We start from the raw sequence: 26,431 nt of genomic DNA on the forward strand, positions 1-26,431 counted from the left end.
GTCATTCAGAGACCCAGGAGAAAAAACAATTTTGAATTCCCCCTGTCCTCTTAGTTCTCTTTTTCAGTCTTCCACATCTTTCTTCACCTTGGTGGCATCTACACATACTTCCTCCTCTTCTTGCCCTTCCTTTTCTCTTACATTCTGATCCGGTTGGCTGCACTCACTTTTTCTACCTTTAAGCCATTCCTGATTCACTTGCCCTGCATTTTTTCACCACAGGCCCATGTTCCTTGTCATTATCACCTGTTGGGCCTTGGGTTATTTTCTGCCATCTCATCTGCTTAGTACTCTCACCTCACTGGCCAGACCCCCTCTCCAAAATTTTTTTTAAAAAATTGCAAGATGCACTAGAATCAAGATTTCCATCTAGCTACCTTGTAGACTATTCCAAATAAGTCCCTGCCCCCCCCAACACACACATACACATGTGCAGCCTGTGTTCACTCAACACACTGAGCAACAATGTGTGGTTACCATGGTTTGTGATTTTCTACCATGATCTACCCAACAGATGCTTAGTTTCTATTTTATTGTGGTTTTCATCTTCTCCACTCAGTTCGCTCACCATTGACACATATTTTACTAGCCACTGCAGCTGAAATTCAAGGCATTGCCCTCTGCCTTTGTTGCCTTCCCCTTCATCATTGGTCTGCACACATTGCCTGGATGGCTGGAGCCGATTATGCAGAGAAAATGTCTAGTCTAGAACTCTCTCTCATAAGTGTAGGATTTTAATTACTTTGTTTAATGTGAATGCTCACCTAACCATATATAATGCAAGTAGATCTTAAATAACAATTTCTTTTTTCTGCAACTACAGAATTCATAGAAAATTTCAGTATCTTTTGAATCCTCGTCAGGTTTACAACCTTGCAGCAAATGGACCAATGCCAGGGTAAGCGTAAAGCTAAATGTCATCAAAGATGTGCTCAAACAATGTCAGGTCCTGCTTTAGAGGGCCCTTGGCCAAGGAACCTTCAGTGGGTGCACGTTTTCACCATCACTACCCCTGCTCTTCCTGATTATTCTCTTTCTGATCCCTGCTGCTTGACGAGCAGACAACCAGCAGACATGTAAGCAGCAGCATCTGCTGCTCCCTCTTCTCACCACCACTGTTGTCATGGCTAGGCACAGAGAAGGTTGCAGTGAGGAAGAAGAGCAATTCCAGGGAGGTCTTGTCAGATAGTCCCAGCTGGGATGTGGGACCTAGACAGATGCTCAGTCAGAACCATTTTTGATGCTGGCCCTGATCTTGTAATAAAATGCATCACTGAAACACACTAAAGGTTCACATAAGGTTCGGAGAGCCAGCGTGGTGTAGTGGTTAAGAGCTGGGACTGGGACTCAGACGATCTGGGTTCTAGTCCCCGTTCAGCCATGGAGCCAACTGGGTGACTTTGAGCCAGTCACAGACTCTCAGCCCAACCTACTTCACAGGGTTGTTGTTGTGGGGATAAGATGGAGGAGGAGAGATGATGTAAGCTGCCTTGAGCCCTTTGTAGGAAAAAGGCAGGATACAAATCGGAAAATAAATAAATAAATAAATAAATAAATAAATAAATAAATAAATAAGAAGTATATGAATTTCAGGGTATCAGAAACATTCATTTAACTGCAGAAATACTCCATATAGAAAGAAAGATATATGGATCCACTTAACTACCTGTACTGTGTGGAAGTCATTGGCTTCACTATAGATTTTCTCCCCCAGAACTATACTTTTGTGGTTGTATCTATTTCCCCCCTTTCTTCTACTTTATATTCCATTTTTTACTGTTTTGTTTCCTACTATACTTTGGTGCTTATTCTCGTCTTCTGCCTTCTTAATGTTTATGCTTCTTTTTGTTCTGGTGCAGAGGCTAAGGTGAAGAAGGGTCAGTGGTAGGTGGACAGATTACTTACCTGGGCCAGCTCACTTACTTGGCCCTACTTTGATCTACTCGTGTCATTTGCATTGTGCTTCTAATTCATTTTACATTCTCAGCAACTAAACAACCAGAAGGAAGAGGTGATATGAAAAGAAACAGCTGTATACCCTACCAGTACTATCTTTGGAAGTGTTTTGAAATGTGCATTCCTTTCTTGGGAGAACTGAAGTCAGATATTGGACATGGTGGAATTGCTCTTCATAAAAGAGTAATTTACTGGACCTGAACTGCTTTTCCCCCGTGTAAGGGTGGAAGACCTTAAAACCATCTGTCCCAGGAAGCCAATATTTTCAGATGTTTTCTTGAGGGTTGGGATTTTCTGGTGGTTTTGTCCAGGCCCTGGTGATTATGCAGAATACAGAAATGACCTGAGTGGCTGACAACATTGCTTCTGAGTACCTTCTCTGTAGTAGATGCTATACAGCTCTGTGGTTAACCCCAGAACTGAGAGCAACTAAACAAAATAGGAGGCAACTTGAGTGCAGATAAAGAAAAACTCCTAGTGGATTTAAATGGACACAGGTATTTGCCCATATTCATATACATTTAGGGACAAGTGAGGGCATTAAAAGGACGTTAATCACCCATTAGCTTCATGGCTGACCAGGGACTACAACCCAGATCACCTGAGTCCAAGTCCCACACTCTTAAGCTCTACACCAAACTGACTCTCAGATGACATTGTGACTTAACCAAATTCCCCCTCCTTTAGGTCACCAACCTCAAGCTTGGCCAAACAAACAAACAAATCGGATTTAGATTCTGCCCTGCTTCACATTTTAGTCCGATGATATCTTGGGACAGTCTTATGGGTGTCATGAATATTATGGAGCCCTGAGCCACCCTAGGCAAGGTGCCCTTGTCATGAATAATAATGTCTCCCAACCCCAGCAGCCTGGAGGACCAGAACATTACAATCAAGACAACCTCTGTCACTTCAGGTAGGGAGACTGCCAGGTAACAGGGCTGTGATATCCCAGCACAATCTTCATTTTTTCCTCTGGCTGAGTGCAAGATTCAAGCACTCCAGGCCAGCAGTTAGATGGACAAGAGTCCAGGGATTTTTTACTCTTCTGTCTATGGTAATGTCTGTTGTGTTTGTTTTTATATTCCAGTTCTTTTTAGAAAAAAATGCAGCACTGAAGAACATTGTCCCCCTCACATTATTTCAATTAGCTATTTTGGGTTAATGGAAGGGTATGATATTATGACTTAGATAGACTTGTACTCTTGTGTAATTTGAAGAAAAATTATCTAAAAGCATACTGACAGTGCAATCATTTATATGTCTATGAGAAGTAAGCTCTATCGATTTCACTCAAACATATCCAGGTTAAGTGTGGATAGAATTGCAGCCTAAATTACCTATGGACCATTTAGACTATTTTCACAAGTCACGCATGTCTTTTCTGTTTCTTTTGTTTGGGAAGTATACCATTTATTAAAGCCAGTGAAACATTTTTTTTTGCTGAAATAGAGTTCTAGATTTGCACTTCTTAATGATAAGTTTTAAGATTTTTACGTTGTAGTCATATGCATGTTTAGACAGCAAAATGCCATACATCATCCTGCATTTTCTAGCAAGTTGGGAGTTGTAGAACTTTATGCTGTCTAAACATGCATGGCATTGTGCCTTCACAGGAGTTTTTTTGTTTGTTTGTTTTTTAATTGTAATGATCTTATACTTCTGAGCACTAATTTTATACCCATTAACAGATGTAAGTCTGATTTAACTTAGTGGGACTTACTTCTGAGTAGATGTGTATATGTTAAGTATATGTTGAAAAGGCTTGTAATGATTATCCCCATGGCAAGTATAAAGACTTGCAAGGATAGAAAAAAAATCAGCCACAAGAGGGCAGTGTTCAGTGAAGACTTGTTTTAATTTTACCTTTGTTTCCCTCCTTCAGTTTTTGTGTTTAACAGTGTTTACGGGACAATTTCTTGTGCAAAAATCTTAATAATGTGACTTTAAGAAATGGCCAATTAATTATCTAACCAATCTTGAATCATGTTTTAGTAAGTTGATGTTTTCCTTGTGAAAGTGTTACTTAATTCTAACAGTTTTCTCTCTGTGTGTATGCACAAACTCACCTTTCATTTCTTTGTTCTGGCTGTAGAATGAGCTGAGTCCAGCTTACCTCCCTTTACACAATGGCTTTATAAATCTGTTAGGCCAGTGAGAATAGCCTTGCTAATAAGTAGTCATAGGGTGTCTGCCCTTTGCCTGCAGCTGTGTCACTGCTCTTCACCTCTCAGCACTGTCTACCACCAAACACCACTGTCAGAGCATGAGCCTGGAAATCTGAATACAGTGCGACTTTCTTTTGAGTGGAAATTTAGATGGTTGGGCCATGAATATATTAACAATATCATACCAGTTTTAAAGGCAATGCTGAGCCCATGCTGTGACCTCTTCTCTGCTCGGGCCCATGGTATCGCTGGCTGATGTGGTTGTGAACTGGATAGGAAGGCAACAGAGCTGCCTGCTGTGAAGCAGGTTTTGTCCTTTCAGCTTTCCACCCATTTACTTGGATGGAAGGCTGACAGGTGTGACTTCCCTTTTGAACAATCTTGCCCTCAAACAGTGATTTACCATATTTTTCGCTCTATAAGACACACCTGACCATAAGACGCACCTAGTTTTTAGAGGAAGAAAACAAGAAAAAATATTCTGAATCAAATAGTTTACTAAACTATTTAATAAACTATAACAGAATACAGTAATACCGTATTTCAACCTTGTAAAGTGAACAGCAGTCAATAGTGGCATTAAGAACCACCATCACTGTCATTAACAAAAGAGAGACTTTAAAGTTCAAGTACTCTTCTAGTTTTCGTTGAACCCATAGAACTCATCATCACTAGAGTCAGAATTTATGAAGCTCTGTTGCTCACAATCAGTGACATCACTTTCTTAGTCAGTAGTGGAATTATTGAAGAAATCCACAATCTACACCAGTTATACAAGAGCTGCTGCAGACAATTCAATAACAAATCTAAAAAAGCCAGTAATGTCCATGCTGCCCTACTAGTAAATAATAGAAAAAAACTTCTGACAAAAAATGAGATACTGTATGGTAAATCAAACACACTAAGTAGCCTTTGAAGAATAAACTTCATACATGAAGGTAATGCTGTTCAAATATCCACTGATTCTAAAAAAGATGTGTCTGATCAACTAACAGATAACTGATCCATGGAAAGCTTCCTGATAATCACAGGCACATTCCCCATCACTTCCCCTTGGGCTTCATTAAAAGATGGGTTGCCATTTGAAAACACACACCGACCTGTGATAACAGCTCTCACTTGTGCCGGAGGACGGGGGCAGAGCAGGGTGCACTGAGTGCATGCTGGCCAGGTGGTGCCATGTGGGGCCAGCAGCGTGCCGGTGGTGGTCTTCCGGGCAGCGTGGCGGCAGGTCTTCCCAGGCGGGGGGGGGGGGTGAGCAGTTCCCAGGCGGTGAGCACTCTGTCTCTCCATGCGGCCGGCGGGTTAAAGGCCGCGGCTCCTCCTCTGCACGCCTCCCCCTGAGCGGCACAGCTCTCACCTGCACTGGGGGGGGGGGGGGGAGAAGGGGGCCCCTTTGGGAAGGGGGGGGGGGCAGCGCCCCGGTGGCGGGCCCCACACCTTTTTGCTCTAAAAGATGCACAGACATTTCCCTTTACTTTTGGGGGGGGGGGGAGTGCATCTTATAGAGCGAAAAATACGGTACATGTGGTGAATCCTTTGCAGAACAGGCTGATTTAAAAGAATGCAAACAGCTTCTCTGAAATTTTTCTGTTCTTTTTCCAATTTAATTGGTTGATTGCATTTCTGTACAGCCTTTGAAAACGAGCCAAGATCACAAAATATAAATCATAATCAAATGTAATTATAGTAAAATATCAAATAAGCATCACAGTAGCACCTTAAAAGTGATACATGTCATCTAATAGCAATAAGGTTATTCCTTCTGATGTTAAAAAAAAAACATTTTATAGTTAAATTCTATAACCATATTCCACACTGCAAGTGTCCTACTCATGCCCTTGGAAAACTGCTTTTAGAGATAATAGTAGCATCAAAAGCTACTATACACAAAAAGTTTGTGATATGGAGCAGAATGTCCTTACTCAAAGAAAAATGGCAAAAACTTTGAGCTTAGAACAATCCCCTTGTGTTCACATGTGCTTCTTTAAACCTAATTAACATTTAGGGGCTTCTTATATCTAACATTTGATTTGCTATCTAATATGAGGGTATTGGCTCTGCAATGGATAACCAATCAATACAGTTAAAACCCAAGTCTGAAATGATTCCACTATTAAAGATGAGGAGCAAATTGCACCTTCTATCCTCACAACCATCTTCCAGGCCTTCATAAACTTTACTTGTGATCAAAGATCTTGCAGAAAGAGGACACTGTTTCTAGGCTCCACATGGAAAGCCAATGAGCTTAAAAAGGTCAGAGTTGTAAGGAGAATCTGAGATCCTACTCCCTTTCTGCAGCATCCAATCTATAATGACCTGGTTTAACTGAACTGTGGCCTGTTGTAGTACCCAAGGTTTGTCTAGCAGAGGTTTTTCTTTTTGAGGCCCTTGGTTGTTTGTTTTCCTCCTTCGTCATCGACTCACATCCTTTAACCAAAGTATCCTTGCATAGATGGCATGTAAAGAGGCAGGGTTCATTTTGTTTTTACCTCTTTTATCCACTGCCTTTAACCTGGTGAAACAATGCATTGCTAATTTACTGTGGTTTGCTGTTCGATGTGAACTTGGTCACTGCATGGATAGGCTTATGGTCAAGGCTCACCCAGCCCACTGGAGAACGTTACACCTTTCCTGTTACATTGAAGGTGGCAGGGATGAGCAGCAGCAGTGGCAGAATAAGCTTGCAGCTGTTGGTACCTGCTATTTTAATTCCCCCATGTTGTCTCTGGGGCCTCAATGCTATATAACATTTGGGATTGGGAGCAGGATAGGCAGTGGGCCTTTCTGACTGCTTGGGTATATTTCTTTTCAAAGTCTACTCAATCCCTCTCTATCTTTGTCCCCCTCTTTCACACACACACACACAAACACACAGAGGGAGAAACAGACAGAGTGAGAGAGCTCTTTGAGGGAAAAGCTTTATAGGTTTTATTTTTACATATATTTTATATAACAAAAATAAACCTTTCTGTTAATAGTAAGAGTTGAAATTAAATGCTGAAGTATGAGAAAATAAGCATGAATCGTAGAAACCATGCAGGCTTTGCAGCTAAGCTTTAATAAAAATACATTACAGTTTATAAAGAGTCACAGTTAACAAAGTGACATGAAAATTCCCATTCTGATACATTGTGCAATTGGTTAACGTGCACCTGTTTTTACTCTGAAAAGAGTTCCACTCTTCAGTGATTGTAGGAGCCATCAACTTCTGTCAACAACAACTGTTACTGTAGATTTAATTATGCTGAAGAATTTGAAATTCAGTCACTGTTCACTTTATAAGTAAATAACAGTTGTGCAAATAGCAGTTGGACTGCTGGTCTGTAGGAAATAGCAGACTTGCCACCATTTTTCCTACTTTTTCATGGTAGATACTATAGGCTGCTCAGTCCTACGACTGAATATCTATACCATGCTGTTTTAAACTCTGGGAAGTTGTTTCCTCCCGTGCATTATAACTATGCAGATTTCATTTAGAAAATGGAACAATATTTATATCATTTTGAGTTTATCACCCCAAAGCAGTTTTCCTCTCATCCTGAAAAGGTACACTTCCAATCATACCTGCAGGTGGAATTTTCTTTTGTGACTCTTTGATTTTTTTTTGTTGGATTTCAGGAACAAGAAATTGGGGATCTGATGGCAAATAACCATTTTATTGCTGTTGATAAAATGCATCAGGGCATCTCCTCTGTTTACCAGCAATTTATCTTTGTTTATCCTTAGGAGAAGAAGAGTAAATAGCAGGTGCTAGTGAGCAACGATAGGTACAGACTGACTCATGGTGGAAAATGTGCTCGAAAGTTTGGAAGTTAATGTATGCATCTCTTACAACCATGCATAGATACTAAAGAAACATCAGAATGGCAGGGAATATGTTGGAATAAAAAAGTTGATTAGGTATCATTTGCACACAAGTGGCACATAAAGCCATAGCTTTATGTATCATTCAGAGGACAGTCTTGAAGACACATGATACACGTGTGTGGCTGAAACTTTGAATGCCTTCCTTGGGTACCTGGATGCAAGATTGTCTTACCAACATCTATGTCAGCCAATTTGAACTATTCAGAGGACAAGCCAGGCTGAGAGATAAACATAGCCTCAAGTGTTGCCTTTATGTATATATTGATTTGAGGTATTTAGAAACTTGTAGTAAATGTCCTAAGATCCAGAAAACCAAATGTGAAGCTGCATATTTTAAAGGATATTCACAGTCAAACTATGGTAAGGAGAGTCCCCTCCCCCAAAATTCATGAAACTACAGTGCATTAAAAAAATACTTCCCTGGTAGCAGTAGAAGAACTCCACATAAGGAAAAACACGGCTTGAGAATGATATCATCTGGACCGCCTTGTAAAATTCTGTGAATATGTCACTGAAATTGTAACTGAAATAATAATAGAGTAGTCTGGAAGCATCCGAGTGTCCTTAAGAGAAACAATGGCTTCAGCTACCTAGCAAGTTTGTCAAGTTTGTCATGGTCTTTGACTTCTGTATTAAAATGTGTGTGTGTGAATGCAGGTATTGATTACAGTGTTTACCATCAAAAAATTTCACAGCCTCTTCATTACTACTTTTTCAAGACTTTTCTCTACTGTTCTTCTGTGTGTGACATACATCCCTTCAAAAATTGTCAGCTATGTCTAGTTGAAATCCATTTGTCCTTAGAATGCATTTCTATTTTATACCTTCAAAACTACTGTCAATGAGTAATGGCTAAACAGGTGGTGACCTACTTTGGTCTTGTAGCTGGTTTCTCTCTCTAGATCATGTAGCAATATTATCTCATTATTCCTGCTGTCATTGAAACTGATTTCTTTCTATGCCCTATTGTGTTTTGTCATTAGCAGAGATTATCAGCTGTGCAGAATTGGGGGCTTGTTTAGTAGATAAAGTAAGCTTTACTTAGAATTTGAACAATCCAAGTAATAGAACAAGCAAAACAAACCGCACATTTTAATACTACATTACTTCCTTCTTTTCTTTCATTGGATATGTGCACTTGATGTGTCATCTCTATTTTGTGAATGTATTGGGCACTCCTGAAACCTTTGGAAGGAAATGTGCCCCCACCCTTGCCCACATATGCTGCAATATATATGACACACACACACACATTACCTATATTGTATATATTACATGCATTACATATGATATGAATTTCAGGTTGGGATACTGTTATCAACCAAGTAAATATGAATCAATTTAAAAACTGCTGTGAAACAAAACACTTCATTTCATTAAAGATCGCATTATTTCACCATGCATTCCTAGCTCAGCATATTTTCTTTATAACACAAAGTATTATAATTTTGTTCTGGCCTGTGTTTGAAAACTGTTGCAGTCAGCCATAGGTTCCATAGATCCCTGGCTGAAAAATGATATTCTTTACAGATACTTGGCATCCACATACTGGTTAATCTTTACCCATTAAAATATAGTTCCCAGGAGAAGAATATTTTACTGCTCACCATAATAAACTGCATGTTATAATGAAACCAATTTTATTGGATCACTTTGCAGTAATTAGCATCTTATGGCTAATGCCCTTATAGCTTAGCCCATTGTATCTGAGAATTATAATCGCAATGAAGTATGTGCTGTCCTATTTCAAGCTGAGTTCAGCCAGTTTTTCTAGTCCAAGCAAAGGAACTGCTGTGTAAGTGTTCTGTTTGTAGAATGTCAAGAAAACAAGGTTGTGGGTCATAAGGGCACATTTTTCCTTTCTCTTTCAGATTAAATTTTTTTCGTGATGTTTCTGACTTTCGAGTATTGGCATGTGGTGGAGATGGAACCGTGGGTTGGATTTTGGACTGTATAGGTAAAATGATGGCTTTTAAATGTCACTTATTGAGATAATATATGGATTTTTGAAACATTTACCAATTGGCTGAAATAAGAGTTTTATGTGCAGTTGATCCTGGGATTTATCAGAGAAAGGAAATCTCCTTCTGCTTGATGTTAGTATAACAAAAAGGGAGGCGACAGAAATGAAGATGGTTATGAGAAAGACAAAAAAAGTAGTAAAAAGGGACAGTGATGTTGTGATTAAGCTGTCTATCTATGTACATCTGTTAATTAGAGGGAATGTCTCGATTTATTTCAGGACACTGGACCTTTGGCAGTATTACAGTGTATGGCTCATTAAATTTCAATTCATTATATCAGTAAGCAGCAGACATATCAGTATTGTTCTTATTTTGTTTCCTACTTTGTCATAGGACATTATGAACCTGCTCTAAATTAAGTCAGACCATTCAGATATTCGAGTTCTAATATTCATCACTTGAGGTGTCTGAAACTCCTTCTTTTGGATGTTCCCAAACACTTACCCTCTTGAGCTCCCTGCTCCAGGGTTTATTACAATGGTATTATCCTTGTATATATGCTTACTTTCATTTTCATTTCTTACCCAATAGCCAAAGCTGTTTGAGCAGTGTATAGAGATTAAAAACTTAAGTACAGATTATACTATGGCATTATTCTTGCCATTTCCCAAGGGAGAAGTTCACTTGTACGAATGCTTGAGGAAAGCTGTTTCATGGAGCAACTTAGGAAACCCAACTTTGATCTTAGAAATAAACCTTAAAACATCTGTAAACTACAGTAGGGGTTGTTTTTAACATCCAAGAATAATAATAATGTGATTTTCCTATTCATTGAGACTATAAGATACTCCCTAGATTCCATGATAAAGAGGATAGTCATGTTTGGACTTTTCTCTATATTTATGCCCTTCAAGAGAAGGTTATTTTGCTAGATGGACAGCTTTTGTTATATATTATATTGTTGTTTTTCTTATGCATAGACACTTGCGGAAATGCTTTTGATCTAGCTGAGGCTATTGTCTTCCAACCTACTGGATGGCGTCCCAGTGCTCTAAGAAGACTGGGGGCAGTTAGAGTGCTGTAGGATTGAAGGCAAATCAGTGGAAATTACCTCTGTCATCCTTCCATTAGTAATTTGCTCTGCTAAATCAGAGGCTGTTCTGCAAGCAGAAGTAGTCCTTTCATCTGTGAAGGGTAATTTTGGATGCAATTGGCTGGATTTGACCAATGACGTCTAGCACAGAACTCAAGGCATATATACCTCCCCAGCAGATTGTTAAACGTTTTTGTTAGCTGCCTAGAACTTTAAAAATGGGAAAGTCAGTCATGAATCAACAGCTATAAAGATCTAAGTTACATTTTAATTTTGATTCAATTTAATTTGGGGGTGGGGGGCTAAGTTCATCTTTGCCCTCTTTTTCTTTTCACTATTAAAGGACTTTATTTAACTTTGTCAGTCTGGTATATTGCTGTTGTCAGTACAAAGGATTTAAGGTCCCCATCTGTATCCCTATTTCTCAGGTAGGATTAAGAATGGAAGAAGAATGCTTTAGATTAGAAGAGGTTAGTAATAGGATGTTAGAAATAATCATCTTTCTGGAAAAGAAATAGATTATACCTAGTTCAAAGGTGTGCATTATAAATTTGTCATAGAGTCATTAGAGTTTAAAGTGGCATGTAAAAATTGTATTAGGTAATGACTTGAAACTTAGAAAATAATTAAGAATGGACTATTAGTGAAAAGTCCTGGCATTTTTTTCAATGTGTGTTTTTTGTTTTGTCCTGAAAAAATGACTAGTTATCAGAGTACGAAACATTCTTTTAGGTTGCAAAAGAACTGTCCATTGCCCACTTCTCTGGGACAGATTTTTACAGCTGTGATAATCTACTTGATTTAAGATTACTTGCTTTACATAATTTTTCAAATGTAGTGTTCTTTGACTAACTTTCTCTCTTATGTTTTTCATGCTATATCCTATTCTGGCTGTTTGGATTACTAGGAAGGGTACTGATACTAAATTTTATATAAAAGAACATGCGAGACAAATTCCAAATTCCTTAACTATCTTTCCTTTTCTTGTGGAATTTCTCTCTTGAATTCTTTCATATAAAAGTTAATGTCAATATAATACCTGTTGAAAACAAAGAAGCAGGCGTACTCTATTTTAGGTGATTTTCCATCACATAGTTGGTCTAAATATTGCAACCTATGAATAAATGCCAATCTATGACATCAAGTAGATAATCTATCAAGCTGCAGGTCAAAATACTGGGTTGCATTTTGGTGGGTCACATGTTGTGCAGCCCTGGATTAAACAAGTCTTATATTGCATGGAATCTTAAACTATCAAAACCATGGAGCATTTGCTCATTGATATTAGCTCGGTGGATTTGGTTTTGCACAGTGAACCCATGATTAAACATATCCTAAATTGGTATTGGGACGATAACATTGTTCCACTGTAAAATATTGGAGCGAACCTGTGCACTTCATTCCATAGGGGAGGGATGGACAATATGAGCCACCCATCCCCACATGCTGTCAAATTCAGTGGAGGTGGACTAAAAATTTTTTTTGAAAGTATAGCACTTTCAGTACTATAGAGTACTCAAAGTGTCAACATTAGCTTTGTGGAATCTAAACTGGAACATTTATGGTGTTCTCCAGCAGCTATAATGTAGTATAAGAACCAAATTTAGCACCTTATAAGTGCAATGGACCACCAGATTTTGGCATGGCTTTCTTCAGGCTACAGTTCACTGCTATGTGATGGACAGCTGGAGTTCTGCCTCTGCATTCTGGGCATCCAGAGCCAATCACAGCACTTGCGGCATTGGCAAGTAGCAAAAATTGCTGGACTGGGTAGTTCAGCCTTCATTCTGGGGACCGGAGCCACCTGGGGACAGAACTAAAGACAGCTGTAACAGCTGGAAAGGAACACTGTGCAGAAACACTATGTCAGCCTAGAGTCGAAAACGTGTCACAGTCATTCAGCTCGATGTATCTTTATTTCCTTCTGTAGAAATAACCCTGTTTTTATTTTACTGATACCCATTGCTGTGACAATGGGAGATAAAGAAAGGAACATGCTCGTCTTTGGGAGTATCCCTTGGTGGAGAAAAAGTGGCAGTGAGGGAAAGAATGGTGCTCTGGTCATTACCCTAGTAAGTACAAGTCAGCTGTGGCTAAAGGCTTGTGGCAAGAGGAGGATGGCCCCTTGGACCCCCTGGTGTCTCTAAAGGAACTGGAAGGAGAGTCCAAGTATAAGAGGATAAGCATTTTCCAGGAAAGGCAAGCAGGATGTCAGCCTTGGTGAGAGGCAAGCATGATGAACCAGGTGTGAGGCATAAAGGCCTGCAACTCAACCAAGGGGTTTATAAACACCTAAGATAAAGGTGGAAAAAACAACAGCAACAAACCTGCTACTGTTTCCACTAAGGTGGGGCGGTGCGGTGTGCCATTTCCTGTTATAGGGAATAGCAACTATGATAATTAACCTACTAGTTTGTACTTAATTACTAATTAATTAATTGTACTAGTTTGTACTTAATTGCAGTAATGTTGTTGTATTTTATTGTTAAATTCCACTTAGAGAGCTCTGGCAGGTTATTCAGCAGCCTATAAATTTAAAAATAATCCTGTTTCATTTTGTGAGCCACCTTGGAACTAGGTCTTATAAGGTGATGCATAAATATCATTCATGAATTAATAAATAAAATAAACTGTGGATCAATGACTGTTAGTCAGTGGTTACTAGGTTATACCCAAAGTGTTATAAGTCCTGGAATCAGGTGTAAAAATAGGTGTAGAGAAATTAAAAATTCAGTTTAATGAAAATGCTGCATTTCTCTTTATTAAAAAAACACAGACTGGAGCAGCTGTGGGATCAAAATTTATTCCACCATGTTATTCTTACAATGAATTATCTATTTTGGTTCTATATGTTGGCTCATAGACATTAACCATAACTATTTCTGTTATTTGCAGAGAAAGCAAATTTGATCAAGCATCCACCAGTTGCTATTCTCCCTCTTGGAACTGGGAATGACTTAGCCAGATGTCTGAGATGGGGAGGAGGTAAATAAAGAAATAATTGACCTGTGAAGATTTTATTTCCAAACAAGGTGTCTCAGATATGTTTAGCTACTGTTTACATTTACAGTGTTTGAATAAAGTTTCTTTTTAACTCCACTTTTAAGGCAAGGTAATCGATTTGTCAGTCACTCATAGGATCCAAGACAGGGAACTTCCATGCTTTTAGCATTGCTGCCATGATGTATCATTCTCAGGGCCTGCATATTGTAGTCATGGCTGCTAACAAAATTGTCATGTTCTACTGGGGGAGTGGATAAATCCAAGACTGAATTGTGTTATCTTACGCAGCCCTGATTGCAAAGCAGGACTGGGGTTCTCTCAGAATTAGAGAAAAAGCTAACCAATTTTAGCCCACTTTGTAAGATCAACATCTCCATTTGGTTTTCTTGTCACAAGCTGGCACTTTTTCTATTCCACATAAAGCTAATGCAAGGACTGGTAGAGGCATGAGATAATGCACTTTGTAGTAAGATCATATCGGCAGCTGACTGTGGCTTTGGGCAGATGACACATTTGGGAATTGTGAGAGGAGGGCCAGGTTTCTTCCCATTGGTGTCGTTCTTGACTTTCTGAGTCTTCGTCTAGCCTTTTCTACAGAATATAAGATTACTGAATGCCCTGAGTCAAGGAAGCGTGGGGCTACTGGGTACTAGCCTGAACTCCTCTCTACATATTATTTCTTCTGGTATGTTGTCTGCATAGTGCTAATAAGAAGTCAGCAACTTGGTCACATTTAATGAAGGCAGTATAATCATAGAAACCAATATGCAATTATTTCACTTTGCAAGTTGGGATTGTTTATAGTATAAATGCAGTGTATGTTTTTCCTTGTAGAACAGTATATATTCTTTAAAACTGGCTTTACATGAAAGATTATTTAAAATGTGATTGAAAATTAAATAATTTGAATGAAAATATATTTTATTGAAAATTGAGTTAAATATGTTTAGGATTGTTACAAACTGAGTCCCAAATCAAAACACTGCTAATAATCCTGAATGGCCTTTATACATAGTTCTTCCCTTCTTCTCTTATCCTGCAGTAGATTTCAGACAATCAGTCTTATGGTGCTATTTACCAGGATTAATGGAGGCAAAGAATAAATAAAAAGAAGAGGATTCGTATAAAATTAAACCGCCTGTACCCTTGCCTCCTTCCATGAAAGTGTGAAGAGTAGATGAAGAGCAGCTGATTTGTTGGGATTAAAAGGGGAGGAAACTTGTGCAAGATGCCATGAAAAGATCTAGCTAAGGGTACAGGAGCCCTTGTGATTTTGTAAGTCGTGTCATTGTATGGCACCACAGCAGGCTTCAAATTGTCTAATTTTCAGTTACCAGACAAATCTAATTTATATTTCCCTTACTATCCATGTGAACCCAGTGAGTGAAGCATCATTTCTTGCATTCATTTAATAATGTACTCATTTCATTGACTTACTAGGCAGCGATTGACACTGTTGCATTGTTGAAATTAAGTAATTGACCTGATCAGGTCCTCATAGCAGACCTTGCATAGATCCATGTAAGTTGCACTGAAATTTGCTCCATGGGCTCTTCTCATGTGTCTAGCAGAGAAATTAATGATAAAACAAGACAGGCTTCTTTGTGGTGGTGCCACAGTTACGGAACTCCCTTACAGTGGGTTTATACTTAGCCCTTTCATATTTATACATAGTCTGTTTAGAAGTACCTGAAAAATTATCTCTTCACTGATTTTTTAGAGTTTTCCTTTTCGCAATCATATGCCTACCTGATGTGCCTAAATTGTATCTGGCATAATTTGTTTTCTTGCATAATTTGTTTGTTTGGTGGGGTGGGTTTTTTGTTTTTGTTTTTTTGTATAATTTGTTTTTCTATTTTGAGTGTAGGCCTGGTCTTAAAAAGTGGCTTAGAAATGCATAAAATAATTTCAGTAGTACATCTGAAATGCCATCTTTCCAGTGAACCTTCAGCTTTTTCTGTTGTCCTTCCCTCTACCACTACAACTTCATAAGTAAATATAATAGTTTCTTTATTTTTGGGTCCTTTCCCCTTCCTGGTGCATGGCTTCTATGACCCATGCCACTAACTTAGTGTTTGCATCTCTTTGATGCTCTTTGAAAGCTTTTACTTCAGCCTCCTTAAGAAAATTATTTTTCTGCTCACTCTGATCTGTTCTTTGTAGGCATGCTTTGGTTTTTCTCTGACTTTCAGCATGTCTGCTGCAAAGTGTTTTTGCCTTCAGATTATGTGCTAAAAACCCAAAGGGTTCTTGAGATCTAAAACACTCTTTGTTGTAATTCTAAACAATACTTTAGTCTTGCGAATTTTTTGCTAACTCAAATGTGGGCAGTTTAGGTTGTTAATAGACTCTCTCTCTCTCTGTCTCTCTCTCTCTCTCATCTTTACCTGGCCTTGAAGACATATTTTGAGTGGTTACTATTAGAATTATTATTTGGAACAGAACATACAATTCCTTTTATATTCCAGTTGCTTTCTCCTAGATTCTGCTCTTTAAATCACATCATTTTATGAATTGCATCTTGAATAAGATATCTCTGCAGATGGAAAATATGGTGGTTGATGTGAAAGACTTAATCATGTACTATTACAGTCAATCAATACATTAACACAATCACATTTTTGTTTAAAAAATTAATTGTAATTGTTGTTTTTCAAGCATCACTAGTGTTCATCTAGATCTGACACTTACTTTTGTTTAGGATTAGGTCAGACTAGGGCCACATCCATTCTTCATGTTGCTAGCATAAAGCCAAGGCCTTTGTTTTAAGAGTTTTTCTTTTGGAAGAGTAGGTTTTGCAGAGATTGGTCCCAAACCAGAAGAAGCTAGTTGTGTTAAATACTGCTGAAACTATTGTGGCATTGGCCACTACTAAACTGTCTTATTGATTCCAGTGGGTCCTCGATATGACTAGTCTTTTTGAGGGAGAATTGAGAATTGGAGTTGTTATTTTCCCAAGTAGCCCGTCCATCTTCTCTTCCTCTTCGTATTTCTTAAAAAAACAACTCCTGTTATATACTGAGTGAATGGTGTTCTAATTTCTGGTTTTATGGCCGTAATTGTCCATACATGTATTTGCCTTAATTTTTTAAAAAACAGATAATGAGCAGTTCAAATTTTTGCATCCTAACTTTTGCAAGGACATTGATATGGCTTTAAAAAGATAATTTACCATACTTTTACAAATTGTATTTTCTCTTTACGTACAGTTTTTATATGTATAATCCTGTTTAACTTATATGTCATCTGCAAACATCCTTCTATACACACTAAGTGTATTTAATGAAAATTCAGATCTTTCAGTTCCAGCTCATTTTTTTTGTTCTTTTTCTTGTTTTACCTATGAATATACATTCTAAACTAGGCTGTAAATCTTTCTTCTTTTTCATGGAAAGTCACATTTCCATGGGAAATAAAGTGGCTTTTCTTTCCCACTGATGATATAATTTATGCATAGCCACTTTATGTCCATGTCCATGTTATACTATAAACATTTACATTAGTATATGGTACAAGCTGTTTTACCATATGGATATGCCAGCAACCAGAGCAAATGTTTGCTCATTATGCTTCATTAGCTGCCTTGACTGGTGAAGTCCTTTTCTCTGGAGCATCTTTCTGCTTCCTCTGATTGTCTGGAATGTTCTGCAGAATGGAAGAAAGTTGGGGTGCATAATGGTGGAAGATTATCCAATGGTAATTCATAGTCCCTCTTCTCTGACCCTGTTATTGGTACCGCATTGCTTTTTTCTTTATGGACTGTCCATTCTGGACTAGTGCCTAACCACTTTGCAAGTCAGGTATTGACACTCTGAGAAGAATAAGCACTCAAGTTCTCTTCTTCTATCTATTCTTTGCCTCCTTTTCCATGGTAGCTGATGCCACAACACTGATTTTGTTTCTTTCTGAAACTTTCCCATAGGATTGGAGTACAGAAGGGGTGCGAACTAATTTATTTGCTGGTGAGTAATTTCCCCTTCTAAACAGTGCAAACTCCTGGCATGGGTTACACATTATTAAAGAAATAATGTTTAACAATTTTCAAAATCAACTCTACTGCTACTGAATACATTGCCTGGCAATACAGATTTAGTACGTTATAGTAGGAAGAAAAGAACTCAGCCTCTTTGAATAAAGTAGGATTGATTCTTTGTCCCCACCAGCTGTAAATCATACCAACTGGTGAGCATAGGGGTTTATTAACACAGCACAGTTTCATGCCCACACTGAAAAAAGATGGCAGCATTACAAATACTAAAATGACTTGCACCATAGAGGTATGGAGTTGAAGAGTGGCCATATAATTTATAATGATACTTAAATGATAATGCCCAAGTGTGTTTCCATATGAGATAAAATCTCGGCATAAATAAAGAATTTCTGCAGCTTGATCCTCCACACTTTGACCTCACTGAACAAGCATTTGCTGCTTAGCAGCTGAAAAGTGCAAAAGTAGCACTGCTGCTTTCCCCCTGCCCATTATTGCTCCTGTCAAAACTACTACCTGTAACAAAGAAAAGGAATGCAGAAGAATCAAATTCTGTGGGTTCCTGCAGGGAATACATATGGTGACTATCTGGCATACATGCATAACCTGCAAGATTGGTTGCTCCCACAGAGAGAGAGAGAGAGAGAGAGAGAGAGAGAGAGAGAGTTTTTCTGGGAAATGAGGAGAGAAACAGTCAGCCTTGACTATCTGATACCCTTGGCCTTTGAAGCCCCCACATCATCTTCAAATATCACGTCACAATACCACACCACAATATTGTATTGTTACTGTTGAGACGTGTTAGCCATCTTGAGACCTATTTTGGTATAAACAGGATATAAATGTTTTAAATAAAATAAAAATAATAAACTAAACTAATAAAAATAATTAACTAATAAAATATCAGACTACTATGCCATAAGAGAAATAACTTTTTAAAAAGTTCTCTTAGTTTTAGAGAAACTAAGCGTGACAGGGATGTGGTCAGATATTTTAAAAAAACCCAAGTTTTCCAGAGTGCACAGTATTTCCCAACATAGTCATCACCTCTCAGTCTCTCTATCTCCCTCCCTGCCTCCTTCCCTCCCTGCTCTTTGTAGAGGCTTGTTAGAAAGATAAGTTAGGTGTTACCAGACATTTATTATTTTATTTATTTCATTTTTATGCTGCCCAATAGCCAAGGCTTTCTGGGCGGTTTACCAAGTTAAGAAAGAAAAGTTAAAACAGACAAGATAAAACCAACTCAAAACCACTTACCCGTGAAAGCAATTGCAATTGAATCAGCATAGATAGCAATGCTACAGATTAAAATGCGGTATTAAAAATGAGGTTAAAAACTAAACTGTTAAAATGCTGGGAGATAAAAAGGTCTTCCCTTAGTACCAAAAAGAATACAAAATAGGCATTAGGCACAGCTCTTTGAAGAGATCATTCCACAATTACGGTGCCACAACTGAAAAGGCCCTCCTCCTGGTAGCTACCCTCCTTTGGAAGGGGCTCCCAGGGAAGGATCCCCAAAGATTACTTCATGGTCCAGACAGGTACATATGGGAGGAGACAATTCTTTAGGTAACCTGGCTCCAAACTGTTTAGGGCTTTGAATGTTAATACCAGCACTCTGCATCATGCCTAGGCTTCAACTGGCAGTCAGTGTAGCTAGAAGAGGACTGCATAATTTGTTCTCATAAGCCAGTCCTCATTAACTGTTTAGCTGCCCTATTTTGGATCAGTTCAAGTTTCCAGACTGTTTTCAAAGTCAGCCAAATGTACAGCGCATTGCAGTAATCCAAGAAGAATTTACCTGAGCATTAATAGCTGTAGCAAGGTTCTCTCTGTCAGGGTAGGGATATATTTGGAAAATCAGCTTAAACTGATAAAAGGTGTTCCATGTCACCAAATCTACTTGTGCCTCAAGTGACAACTCTGGGTCCAAGAACACCCACAAACTATAGAACTTGTCCTTTAGGGGGAATGTAACCCCATTCAGTACAGGTTGAATATCACCCAACCAAATGCATGAGCCACCCACTAAGAGCAGCGCTGTCTTGTCTGCAATGAGTCTCAGTTTGTGGGCTCTCATCCAGTCTGTTACTTTGCTCTGACACTGATTCCAAGCAGCCACTGCCTCACCTGCACTTGATGAGAAAGAGAAGAGGAGCTGAGTATCACTTGTACATTGGTGGAACCACAACCCATACATCCTGATAACCTCCCGCAGCAGTTTCATGTAGATGTTAAATAGCATAGGGAACAAAGCCAAGCCTTGCAGCACCCCAGGACACAATGCCATGGCACAGAGCAACCTACCTGATGGCCGCTTATTCTCAGGCCTGATAGGCTGTATTATCAGATATAAATAGATCCATAAATATAAATCCTTTGTGTAACACTCATACCATCACTGTACTTTGATACTGTGTTTCAAGTTTTTGAGAGAGTTATGTACCTCTTTAGGAGTGCATGTTTTCAGTGTTCACAGTTAATACAACTGGATTTAAATCTAATCCAGGGGGTTAATTTGGGCTATCTGTCTTCATATAGCCAATGACAGAGTGGACCAGAGACTTTACTCAGATTACTGTTCATTCACAATCCTTTGAAGCATTATGGGATAGTTAGATTAGTTTTGTTGAAATGCACAATTGTTTCTGCAATTCTTTAGCCCAGAGCCGGGCCAGCAATAGGCTTGAGTGGGCCCTTGGCATAGTGCTACTGATGGGACCCTAGGTCTACCTGGATCCTCACCTCCCATCGCTCTGGTATTGCTGCTTGTATCTGCCACCACCGGGGGCCATAATCATGTTGCAGCAACCTCACCATCCTCTGGGTGGACAGATTGGCAGCAGCGCTGCAGTGGTTGCTTATTTCACTTTGGTGCTGGGTGACTGCCCTATTTATGCCCCACAGTGCAATGACTGATTCCTAGCCCATTGCAGTGCCATTATAATCTAGGCTTCCCTGGGAGGACTGGGTACCTGGCCACTGGGGTCAGCGCCTGCACTGGCCATACCAACACACTGGCCCTGGCGAAGTATTTCTTCTGTGACCATGTAACTGAGAACTGTAGTGGTCTGGTGCTTACAGTGCTGGCTGAAACCAGCGATCTCCATGTTCCAGTCCTCATTCAGCCAAGGAAGTCACTGGACAGTCACAGACTCTTATCCTGACCTACCCCCCAGAGTTATTGTGAGGATAAAAATGAAGTGGAGGTGAACAGTGTGAGACACAGTGGGCTGCTCATAAGAGGAGGGAAAGATATATATGCAAAATGATATTAATATCTTCTGTGTACTAAATGCTGGATGGTAGGATTATAGTCTCTAAACAGGGGTGAAGAAGTAAAATGCCATTATATTTTGTCATATTAGAAAATCAACATGTTTACATTTTGGCAGGATATGAAGGTGAGAATCTTCTGAAGATTTTAAAAGATATTGAAAACAGTACAGAAATCTTGTTGGACAGATGGAAATTTGAAGTCATACCCAACGATAAAGATGAGAAAGGAGATCCCGTGCCTTACAGCATCATCAATAATTACTTTTCAATTGGAGTGGTAAGATTTGTCCATATTTTTACATGATTTTTAAAAATATATTGTCCTAGAAAACTGCTCAGAGTTGATGTTAGGAGGAATGACTGAATGCAGATAATTCATGTTATATACATTTTTTTCTAGTAGAAGGGCTACACAGAAGAAACAATCTGCATAAATTTAGTTACATAGTCAAAATAGAATTATTTTCTCAAGCTCTTCCACCTGTTCATGCATGGGCAATATAATCACACTGTTCCTAATAGTTTATATGAAGAGCTGTAGCACTAAATTAGAGGTGCCTATACAAATATAAATGATGAATCATTCATTAACACTTCTTAACTGTCATGTTGGTAAATATTCAGTCTTTCAGAGGCACACTGCTGAAGAATGTTTCTTAAATATACTCTTTTTAATGGACAGAATTAGGCTGGCTTCCATATGTTTTTAATAAAGAACACACAATCTTCACATTATTTTGCACCTTTTACTGATCTTCCAGATGATGTAGAAACAAAATTGACAATGATAGCACTTGGGAATGGCCTTAGCTCAGCAGTAGAACATGCAACTTGCATTCCTAAGAGTACCAGATTCAATTTCTGGCATTTCCAGGCAGAGAGGAGAAAAAAATCCTGTCTGAAATGCTGGAATATTGCTGCCAAGTTGTGCAGATCAGGGGCAGGGAAACTCCTTCTTTCTCAGGGTAGAAAAGCTTTTGGTGGGACCAGAGATAACAGGGATGGGACCAAAATCCAACCATCATCCATCTCCTTACCTGATTGTAGTTTAAGCTGCTACTGCCTGTATCTAAACCTTTGCAGAGACATTTTAGGATAAAGAAGAAAGTGCAGAGTTCAGAAACCACCAAACAGCTGGTTGTTGGTGGAAGGGGCTGAGGTTAGGGAAAGGAAGCAAAGCAGTCTAGCAAAGCCCAGGAGCATTAATTTGGTCCCCTGGCCTGAGACCCCCACCCCTGGACATTGCTAAGAATTATCTTACTCAGTATAAGGCAACTGCCTGTATTCCTTCATAGTAGATGGATGAGGGAGATGAAGGTCACTTCTTTTGTTAGACCAGCCTTGATAAATGAAAGAATCTAGAAACCTTTAGCACAAAGTACTTGGCAGTTGCATAGAAGTGATGGCTAAATCAAAACTATTCAGAGGACTAAAGCACATGACTAGAGGGACTGACTTGTTTGATCCTCTCACTGATCCATCCAATCAAGATTCTACCTCTCTGTGGCCACCCAAGTGCAAGCAAAGTAATAACAACTCTCCCTCGATTGCCCCCAGAATTTGGTTGTCAGAAGTATTCTTCCTCTTAAGCACTATTGTTAGCTTTGATAGTTAACAGTCATGGATAGACCTATTCTTCATGATAGTTTTAATCTCTTTATATGCTTTTTTTAGCCAGTAGCTATCAGCATATTTTGTGGCAGTTCCTGAGACTGTCCTTGAAAAATGTTTGAAAGTTTCAGCTATTTTAGAATATGGTGGTGCTCTTTGTTAGCCTTTCATGTATCGCACCTGGTGCTCTGACATTTCCCCTGGCTCCCACTCTTATCCAGAAATAATTTACTGCATAGATTACACACTTTAAAACAGTAATAGAAATTAGACTTATTCCACAGGTATCTTGCTGGAAATTTTGGCATTCACTATTACACTGAATTTATATCCTGCCTTCTTTCCTTTTCTGAGGAACCCAAGGGAGCTCACACAACTCCATTTTATCCTCACAACAGCAACCCTGTGGACTGCCTGAAATCATTCTGTGAGCTTCATGCCCAAGTGGGATGAGAATCTGGATCTCCCAGGTCCCGAGCCCAACATTCTAACCACCACACCAGCTCTCCTATATGCACTCTTTTAATGATACCAACCGAGAGCCAGGTTCAGATAGCAAAAGCATGATAAGAATTCCCTAGTCATGGAATACCCTGCTTTGCAGGCTCACCAAGTCTGTGGACAGTGGGCTGCACTACTTTTCAAGCCAATGCTAATTATGAGTCAGCGTAAGAATCTTATGTTCAATTTATCTTTACCTAAGCATTTCCATGGCCCCTAAACTATGTCTGGGGGTGAGGGCTGCATAGGATAGTTTGGTTTCCTAGAGCTAAATGTTTGGAAATGGCACTCCAGCCTCAGAGTTCCAATTCCCTTCCCCAACTCCTCTGCAGCTAACCATAGAAAGAACTGTGCTGATGGCTCTGAAGTTGGGGAGACAAACTTGGAAATGGGGATAAGGGGGAGGACAGGAGACTGGAGAGGCCAGGATTCAAGCTATTCTGACAGCCATTCCGATTCTCCCCTGATGGTCCAGCTAGAATAAACCCACCTACCAAAAAATGCAGGGTCAGTTTTCTGCACCCCTGCTCCCACTTTGCACTGGATATCTATAAGCCTCCAAGCTTACAGGCATTACTATAGCATTGGGTCCTTCTTTTCATTTAAACCAGTGCAAAAACTATAAGATGGCACAACCGTAGTTACATTATAAGCAGAATAAAAAAGCATATCCATATCAGTGTTGACAATGACACAAAACAACATGCATTCCCAGCTTTGCTAGGTACAAGAGCTGCCATCTTACCCATGACCAATATATTATAGATTTTAGGTAGCTAGTTGCATAAAGGTATTTTGATGGAGTTTAGACTCAGAATTTGAGTCTAAATTCTTTTTTATCTTTCCCAAACATGACCTTGTATATAATGTGTGCCCTGCATTGATGCCCAGTAGAATCTAGCCATACAATTCTTCCTTCACCCCACCTTTTAAGATAAAACAGTTTCCAGAGCACATGGCTTAGGAATCACTCCCTATATGAAGTCATTTATAGCTATTTGTCCACATGTAACAGAGATACAGCAATTCTACCCATAAATGAAAAAAGGACTTTAGCTAATGTACGAAATGCAGTTTCTGTATTACCTTATGGAGCCATGTTTGCTAGCTCCACAACATGGCTCCATAAAGTAATGCATACATTCCTGGATTTATCCATCCTTCTGCTCCACAGAGATGAATATGACAATATTAATTGGTTGGCATGACTATATTCTGCAAGCACTGAGAAGGAAATACTGTGGCAACAATGTTAAAGGTATGTAAGATCTCTATGTTTGATCCACCAGTAGAAGTAATACAAAATAGAGGAATATCAAAATTATCCAGAAATGTTCTATAGTTTGCTTGAGAATATGCCTTAAATCTTAATGCTTTTATTAACCTGGTGCTTTCATAGTGAGAGAGAACCTAATCCATATGAGTACTTCTGATGAATAGAAACCAGCAAGTTTTCCCTTCAAAGTTATTATCACATGGTAGCAAAGGTCCATGACAGAGACAAGTATACTTTTACAACACCTAATATATTATCATCCAAATGCACTATCAAATAGAAATTTGCATGGTCATGATTTAATATCCTTCAACTCTAGCCACTCACTAAGAGCCTCTTATTCTGCCAGTAGGAAAAAATATGACTGCTTTGTACTCATAATCATAAATTTTGAAGTTGTTATGGGTCTAGCTCCCCATCATAGTTCTTCAAGTTTTTAACCCAGTGTTTAATTTCATATCCTCTCAGTATTCTTCCAGAATGAAAGAAGAATCTGAACTACAACTAAAATGTGGGAACACATTTTAGCCTTGTACTAGATAAGGATTTCCATTTATGTCCATATATATATACTACAAGCAATTAAAACAACAATGTAGAATTGAAGTTGAATTTATGTACATGATGTCAGTAAATCAATATGATAGCCAGTACAAACATGAAAGGAAAGACAAAGGATAAGAACCATGTTATGTACCAACTAGTCTTTTGAAATATTGAAAATGAGATTTCAAAGTATATTTAAATTGTGCAATTATATCAAAACATGTTCAAAACAGTAACATAAGTGCATACTACAATAGCACCACAACAATTTAAATAGAACAGGATAGAGATATTGCAGGTAAACACCACCAAGGCAACTATTACCTCCAGGATAAAAGTGAGGTAATAGTTGACTAGAAAACTGGGACTTGAGGTGATACAGATGGATGGAAAATTTGGTAAGATGCAGTAGTGACAGAGAAGAAGGTGGAGAAAAGAACAAACAAGGGCCAGATACTGGCACAACATGGTAGGACCAGAGTCAAAGGCAGGGTCATGGACAATTGAGGATCAAATATCAACAAGACATAGCAAGGCAAAAAATGAAGGCAGGGTCAGGTACAGTTCCGAACTGAGACACAAGTAAAAAAGTTGCCGACTGGAGACAGATAGCAGATGACAGACCCAAAGGGTCAAGTTGCTGCAGTCAAAGTGGGCAGGACTGAGAAGTCTTTTTATAGAGATAAAAAGACCCAGTGCCCAGCTGGTTTGAGCTTGTCCTAATTGTGCAGGGATGTGTAAGGTGCACCAGGATGCCTTCTGCATCAGGCCACCAGGGGAATCTGCATTTCTCTGCAGCTACTGTTGTTTTTCGTTAGTCACGAAGTCGTGTTCGACCCATCGCGACCCCATGGACCACATTCCTCCAGGCCTTCCTGTCCTCCACCATCCCCCGGAGTCCACTTAAGCTCACACCAACTGCTTCAGTGACTCCATCTAGCCACCTCATTCTCTGCCGCCCCCTCCTTCTTTTGCCATCTATTGTTCCCAGCATTAGGCACTTCTCCAGGGAGTCCTTCCTTCTCATTAGGTGGCCAAAGTATTTGAGTTCCATCTTCAGTATCTGTCCTTCTAAAGAGCAGTCAGGGTTGATCTCCTCTAGGACTGACCAGTTTGATCGCCTTGCAGTCCAAGGGACTCACAGGAGTCTCCTCCAGCACCACAATTCAAAGGCCT

General features: G+C 39.2%; 1 protein-coding gene across 6 annotated transcripts in view; it reads left to right on the top strand.

The window, feature by feature from the left end:
- DGKB (diacylglycerol kinase beta) overlaps window positions 1-26,431 on the top strand; it is a 235,168-nt gene that overhangs the window by 53,838 nt on the left and 154,899 nt on the right. For all 6 annotated transcript variants that reach the window (XM_044428758.1, XM_044428759.1, XM_044428760.1 and 3 more), the window contains 4 exons: window positions 824-898; window positions 9,866-9,951; window positions 13,947-14,036; window positions 21,438-21,598. In XM_044428758.1, the coding sequence (XP_044284693.1) occupies window positions 824-898; window positions 9,866-9,951; window positions 13,947-14,036; window positions 21,438-21,598 (412 nt within the window). The remainder of the gene's footprint in view (window positions 1-823; window positions 899-9,865; window positions 9,952-13,946; window positions 14,037-21,437; window positions 21,599-26,431) is intronic.

The sequence above is a fragment of the Varanus komodoensis genome, unplaced genomic scaffold, assembly GCF_004798865.1.
Source record: "Varanus komodoensis strain SLA01 unplaced genomic scaffold, ASM479886v1 scaffold2, whole genome shotgun sequence".
Taxonomy (NCBI): Eukaryota; Metazoa; Chordata; class Lepidosauria; order Squamata; family Varanidae; genus Varanus; species Varanus komodoensis.